Raw genomic sequence first — 7,475 nt, forward strand, 5'->3', positions numbered from 1 at the left:
AGCTATTGTCCAATCATATTTTCTTACTGAAGAAAATTTAGGAGAACATTTCACATTTCAGTAATTTATCAGATGCTCTTACGAAGAGTGACTTAGCGTTAATGCATCCGTTTTCAGATACAAGGGTGGGACAACGACACAAATCCAGTAATAGTGGGTATATTTTACTGAATAGAGAAGCTATCAGCAAAGTCAGAGCTTGAATATCTTCCACGTCTGTAACTTTATGATGTGTATTTCCTTATTTACCAAAGGATAGGCCTATTTATCCTGTGCTTCAGTAAGACTCTAATGTAATTGCTGTATTTTTTTGTTTATTATCTAACCAAAAGGACCTTGTCTTTTCTCTGCTGCTCCTAGAATAATGTCCTTAAATTTACACAACCAATATTTCTATTTTCTCTGCCAAGTTTTGATTCCAAAATATAGTTATATATATATTACTTACCTCATAAAGCCAGAAACAAATTGTCTGTCCTATCCAATGGACTGTTGCCAAACTAAAGTCATATATAAAAGGACTAATGTTCCCTGTCAGGCGCAGTCTCGACCCTGAGCCCTCAGAACTTCCCCATGACACTGAGGTACATGTGTTTGTGGCTGTGACTTGAAAAAGACACCGGGCTCAATTCAGTAAAACCCACATTGGCATATTTACGCAATAGCTGCTATTCACTTGGTTTAATTAACTCTTACAGACCCGTCTTGGGTATTGTATTAAACTGTGTTGCAGGTCAACCATCCCCCCTCTTACAGGTCTGCTTTTTCTTTTTAGAAGTGAATAGATGAATTTAGTATTTTCTGTTTCTCTTTCTTTTCCTTGTCAGGTTTTCTCTCCAGAATATGCCCACTGGACGGCAGCGGTATGACCCTGATGACCCTGAACCTGACCTCTTCCAGCTCTGCCTCTGTGGATCCCAGCATGTACCTGACCAACAGCTCCCCAGGGATGCAGACCTACTCCGACTCGGCCAACCTTGCTGGAGGACCCTGGGCTGCCGCGCAGCCTTCTGACCGCCTGGGGCTGGACAATGACTCTAGCCTGGCGTGGGACCTGACCAATCTAACCAGGTACACCTCAATGGATGGACAGGACACTTTTGTGATTCTGGCGTCAAAGCTCTGATCCGCAGTGCCTGCAGTCAGACTAATTCTTTAATGTCAGTTGTATGTACCTGCTTTTAGTGAGGAAAAAGCTAAAGGCAATTAAGCATAGCAATGCTAACTAGCGTCAGCACAATGACCTGAAGTCACAGGAATGATTTCCTGAAATAAGTATAGGAGGGTGGCATGTAATCGGTATCTGATACAGCACGTCGTTCCCTAGAGATCAAAGCTCTCCCTGCTATTATTTAGACAATAATGAATTATGTCGGTGACAATTTAAAAATACATTGAACATTACGTTCTTCTCCTCTTCCTCCCAGGCTATCCAACGTGTCAGTGTCTAACACCCCAGATGACAAAGGCTACCTGGGAGGTCACACTGTCTGGCAGGTGGTCCTCATCGTCTTCTTCACTGGGTCTCTGTCGCTGGTCACTGTCGTAGGCAACATCCTGGTGCTTGTCTCTTTCAAGGTAAACTCATGTACTAGCATAAAGTGCACTGCTTAAATGTGCATTCATTGGGATAATGTGAGTTAATTAGCATAAATTGCCTCATGGTTGTGGTCACTTCTGAACCTCTTCTGAACAAATTATCATGTTCATGCCATCATAAATGATCTATCATCGTTTCTTTCATCTATCAATCTGTTCTGAATTCCTATGCTCTTTGGCCAATTAAGCCAGAAGGTCAACTTTAAAACATACTCCAACAAATTCTCAGAAACATTTATAAAGTATAAACAATGATATCTCCAGAAACTAGCAAAATAAAATTGGGATTTAAGCCAGCCAGAGGATTACATTTTACTGCTGTTTAACAATTTAGTTTTCAAACTTGACCACCACAATAGCAAATCATGAACAATTCAACATAGACACTAAACAAACTTTCACATGTTCATGCTATCCAATCAATCATCATTTTATCTACCTAATAAAACATATTAATACTGTACATGCCAGCAAGCACACCATATTTACTTATTGTTTATAATGTCTTCCAACTCAGTTTCTGATTGGTTCAACATTGCTGTTTTTATTTTGTAATAAGACCTGTCAGTAATTTTTATGCTGAGTAGTGACACTTCAGTAATAAGGTTTGTCTAACTTCCAGGTGAACAAGCAGCTGAAGACAGTGAATAACTATTACCTGCTGAGCCTGGCCTTCGCTGACCTCATCATAGGTATTGTTTAATTGTTTAAACTTCTAAAGGTATTTTATTGTATTTATGAAACACTGTCCCGTTAATGCCAGCTGAAATTGCCTACAATGAGTTTCACTTTGTTTTGTTCAATTTTACATTCAGTGTTTTGTTAATGCTATGTCTACTGTTGATGTAATGTTGGGGGTTGAAACTTTAGTACACTGTTCTAACTCTAACTCTAGGCACCCTCTCCATGAACCTGTACACCACATACATCATCATGAAACAATGGGCCTTAGGGAACTGGGCGTGCGACCTCTGGTTGGCTATTGACTACGTGGCCAGCAACGCCTCGGTCATGAACCTCCTGGTCATCAGCTTCGACCGCTACTTCTCCATAACACGACCTCTGACCTACCGAGCCAAGAGGACCACCAAGAGAGCCCTGACCATGATCAGTATGGCTTGGACCGTGTCCTTCGTCCTCTGGGCCCCGGCTATCCTCTTCTGGCAGTACATAGAAGGGAAGCGAACTGTGCCGCATGGAGAGTGCTATATCCAGTTTCTCTCCGAGCCAATTATCACCTTCTGTACAGCCATCGCTGCGTTCTACCTGCCTGTCACCATTATGACGGTTCTCTACTGGAGGATCTACAGGGAGACTGAGAACCGGCAGAGGGACCTGGCAGGCCTGAGGGGCTCAGGGAACAAGGCGGGGCAGGGGGGCAGCCAGAAGGAGGAGGACGCCCAGGAGGAGGCCACTCCTATGGTCCCGAAGACGGGGAGCTCCCGGAGCTGCAGTAGCTACGAGCTGAACCAGGTCGGTCAGAAAGGCTCTGGAGGAAAGAAGGCAGCGGGCCACTTCCGGTTCTGGCCACTTAGCAGGTGGTCCAGGAAGAAAGCAGTGGTGGGCGGAGAGCCAGAACACAGCAGCTCCGATAGCTGGAACAACAATGAAGGTGGCGGGGCCTCCATGGACCAATCAGATTCTGAGGAGGAGGGGGCAACAGAGTCGAGCCGAGCAATCTATTCCATTGTAGTTAACCTGCCGGGAATAAACCCTGCCCTTGGCAATGACCCTAACAATGAACCCCAGCTGACCTTTCCTGTGAACCAGGATGCTACGGAGGAAGATCCCCTCCGGCCACCAGGGGGCAATAATAAGGAGAAGAAGATGTCATCCAAGACGAAAAGGGACAAAGAAGACAACAGCTACAACCAGCGTGCCTTCTCCAAGACCGTCACTTCCTCGTCCTCCATGGAGACGTCCACCAAAACCCACCCAGGGGACTCGTCCAGCTCCAAGTCCCCGACCTCCGCCGTGTCCGCCCCGATCTCCATGAAGGAAGCAGCCATGGCCAAACGCTTCGCCTCCAAGGCCAGGACCCAGATCACCAAACGCAAGAAGCAGAGTGTCGTCAAGGAGAAGAAAGAGAAGAAGGCAGCCCAGACTCTGTCGGCCATTTTGTTCGCCTTCATCATCACCTGGACCCCCTACAACATCATGGTGCTGGTGAACACGTTCTGTGATGACTGCATCCCCGAGGCGCTGTGGGCGTTGGGCTACTGGCTGTGCTACGTCAATAGCACCATCAACCCCATGTGTTACGCCATGTGCAACCTGACCTTCAGGAACACGTTCAAGATGATCCTCCTGTGCCGCTGGCAGGACATAAACAAGCGCAACAAGCCCCAGTTTCAGCAGAGGCAGACAGTGGCCTTCCGAAAGAAAGAGCCCTTGTAGTGGTCATCCACCTGGGCCAGCTGTTGCATTTAACAGGCCGGCTGTCCACGCAGACGGACTGTTCTTGGGGGGGGGGGTGGGGGGGGTGGGGGGGATGTCCAGACAGCAAGGCCGTGCGGCAGGCTATTCTCAAGCCGTCCACTATGACATGCGAGGTTTCTCCGGGGTAGTTTATACGCAGGGAGGAGGTGAGGCGGCCTCCGGCTCAAGTACAGAGACCTTGGACTTTTTGTGGGCGTAATGCTTTGTACCGTAATGTAGTCCCCACCTGTCATGCCACAGACCCCGGGGATAGAGTCGGTTTGCGTTGCTACAGACGTGCCCAACCTTTCTGGGCCCGATTTGTTTTACGGAAACCAAAGAGCTGAACACGTACGGTCAGGTCCCTCCGTGTTGTCTCCTACCCGGCAGAGCAGACTGAAGGCCCAGTCATTCGTGGCGACGCCGACAGAGCAGACATGATAGATTGATCGGTGTCGCAGCCGACCCAGTGGAATGTTTCCGCGCATTTAAGGGCTGTCAGATGTAACTGTTTCGGCTGTTCTGAACGCATGTGGGTACGAAGCATCCACCACAGTCCACAGTACGTCACACGGTTGCCTTTCCTGTTGGCCGACAATATGAAAACAATGAGATCAATAGGCGGCTATTACCTTTGTAAAAGTGTTGTACTTTCATGTAAAGGTGTAGTACTTTTATGTAAAGTTGCAGTACTTATATAAAGGTGCAGTAATTTCATGTAAAAGGTCCAGTACTTTCCAAGTGTCTGTGAGTGTTCTGCTCTTCTATTCCCTCCGATGAGTTTTGGTGTGAACTGTGTCAGTATATTTGTTTTTCTAGAAATCTGATTCATCATGACTTGAGCCAATCACCTCTACCTGTTATTTAATGTGTTTGGCTAATATTCTGTGTGGTCAGTGATGGTTTTATCAACGTGAGGGGATTACCATTATGGTGGTCATAATCGTTGCACAAGGGGAGACAGTGTTTTGAATAGAGTTGCAGAATTCTGGTAGATTTTCCCTACTTCATCAGTTTTCCAAAAATCCTGGATGGACGTTTCCATGGAATCTGGGGGTCACGTAAGAAATCTGCAATTTGGATTTTGTGAGAAATCTGGGAGTTTTGGGAAAGGTACCAGAATTTTTAAACTCTAGTTGTAAAGCACATGGCTGGTGTAGAAGCTGCTTATATTATCATGATAGCAGTGTGAGATTTTGTTTACATGCTAACTGTAGGAAGACTTCTATGGATGTTTGTGTATGATGCAGTTCTATGTTTATATAATTATTATAGATTTTCTATCAAATAATATGTCCACTGTCAAACTTTTTCACATTTACACAGTGATGGACAAGTTACATTGCAATAAAGTGAGGGTTTTTCTCATAGGGTTTTCATTTTATTAATATTGCAGAATAATTATTCTGTCTATGATTATTTCAAAACTAGTTGACTTACCAGGAGCTTACCAGAACAATGCACCTCAAAATGTCTACTAGAGATTCTTCACCTATTGTTAAATACTGAGTTACACTGAAATAGTGGCCTGTACTGTTCATAAGTTATACAGCTAGAGATCATGTGCCTATTAGTATATACCTTTTCTGTCATTTAGTTGTCACCCAGAGTGACTGACAAAGACAGTAAGTGTATACTTTTTCATCCAGGCCACCTGTGGGAATCTGTTCCACTACCCTGGTGTTTTGAGGGCCATGGTCTTACAAACTGAGCTACACAGAACCAGATTGAGTGTTTCATAGATCTTATATATATACATATATATAATATTCATCTAAAAATGTACGGTACCGGCACGTTATAGTGTAAGTCAAGCATTGGGTGTTGTCCATATTTTGTCCTGAAGACTGTTTCCATGTGGAGAATGTTAGGAGTCCAACAGCATCACCTAGTGGTTTAAATGTAGTGTGTTATGTATTGTTTGTTTGGTCCCACATGAACTACATCTACCAGCATCCACCCAGGGGCGGACTTCGCTATTTCAGGGATTTCAAATGCAACAGGGACCCAGCTGACCATGATAATCATCAATGTGTTGAATAACACCATGTGTGGATTCTATATTGAATAATTTTCTGAAGTAAAACATGAATAGATTAATAGATATATTTTACATTGTTGTCTCAAAAAGATCCTAGCAGGAAATTTCTGTGAGAATAGGTCAGTCTTTCGGAGGTTGGGCACTGACATTTTCATATAAGCCCTAAGATAAATTGCTAAGTCCGCCCCTATGAAGATGGTGTTTTTCCAGGCCTGTTTCGTGCTGCCATTCCACTCCCTCGACACCGTGTTTTATTTTTAAATGAGAGAGTGGCATGTGTAGTTGCACTACAAACAGACGAGTCTGAAGAACCAGTACCTCCAGGATTCCGTAGATACCTTTTGTGAAACCGGTGTGCTAAGTTTCTTTTTCTGCTATGGGAATTGTAATATTATTGATTCTGTATTAATCATAATATGATGATATGTTGATTTTGCTAAAACATAGATATCTGCAGTCACAAAATTGCAGAATCCTGGAGAAAATGAAGAACACATTGAAAAGAACGTTGACGTGAGTGTCTCAGTGGTGCCCCCTGGTGTGCTTAGCTGGAGTGATTCCCAGTAAACTGATTAAAGTCTTTGTTGATGTGAATGTATTATTCGATTTCACTAGTTGACCAGGGCATATGTTGTTGCACTTTCAGTTTTCAAAGAGTTTGAAGGAGTGTTCTATTTTTCAAATGTTAACCTTAATTTTACAAAAGAATAATACCATATTATGTATTTATCACATCCTGTATATAATGATGTGCAGGTTCATTTATGTTTTTGATTTAAGAAACTCCGGGTGTTAATTACGACTTCCAAGTGAAGCATATTCTCTATTTAGTGAACCATATAGGTGGGTCCACGAATATGCTTCATCAGTGTGCTGAAATGTTCGTTTCTTTGATATGATTCTTTTGTAGGAAGAAAAGTTCAACTGTTTAATTGTTGTCCTCAGGGCACCATTGGAAATGTATTCCCTTGACTAAAAAGTTAAACTATTTTTCAATTAATAAATAATAAATGAATGCTTTTCCAAAACATTGTAAAGTGAAGGTTTGGTGTTAGCATTCTTTCTGCTTCTGTACATTGATATAGACAGAAAAGTTAAAATAGACATGACACTTTTTTTTGTGTTTATGTCTGAAGATTTTAAAGAGCAACTGCCCCCGCCTGATTTGGCTGTATTGAAATGCACCTGTCTGACGAGACATTTCTTGGGATTGTGTTTTAATGTGAGTGCCTCCTGGCGTGGCGGGGACACACTGACCAGTCAACTGTTTCTACCACAATCGTACAAATCATATACAGTTGTACTTTTGTCAAGGGCAGCGACGTAGCCGTTATTGGTGCAAACTGTTCAGCAATGGTCACAAGTAGGCACTATTAACTGCTAAAGTTTGTAGTACTCGATCTCAAATCTGGTCGAT

The 7,475-nt window shown here is 43.4% G+C and overlaps 1 protein-coding gene across 4 annotated transcripts in view; it reads left to right on the forward strand.

Moving 5' to 3' along the window:
• Positions 1–4,054, forward strand: part of LOC105025292 (muscarinic acetylcholine receptor M3) — a 116,925-nt gene extending 112,871 nt beyond the window's left edge. For all 4 annotated transcript variants that reach the window (XM_020047077.2, XM_020047079.2, XM_020047076.2 and 1 more), the window contains exons 3-6: positions 828–1,071; positions 1,428–1,578; positions 2,222–2,291; positions 2,495–4,054. In XM_020047077.2, coding sequence (XP_019902636.2) covers positions 866–1,071; positions 1,428–1,578; positions 2,222–2,291; positions 2,495–3,996 — 1,929 coding nt within the window. In that variant the 5' untranslated portion in view covers positions 828–865 and the 3' untranslated portion in view covers positions 3,997–4,054. The remainder of the gene's footprint in view (positions 1–827; positions 1,072–1,427; positions 1,579–2,221; positions 2,292–2,494) is intronic.
• The last annotated feature ends 3,421 nt before the right edge of the window (positions 4,055–7,475 follow it).

This window comes from Esox lucius, chromosome 6 (genome assembly GCF_011004845.1).
Source record: "Esox lucius isolate fEsoLuc1 chromosome 6, fEsoLuc1.pri, whole genome shotgun sequence".
Lineage (NCBI taxonomy): Eukaryota > Metazoa > Chordata > Actinopteri > Esociformes > Esocidae > Esox > Esox lucius.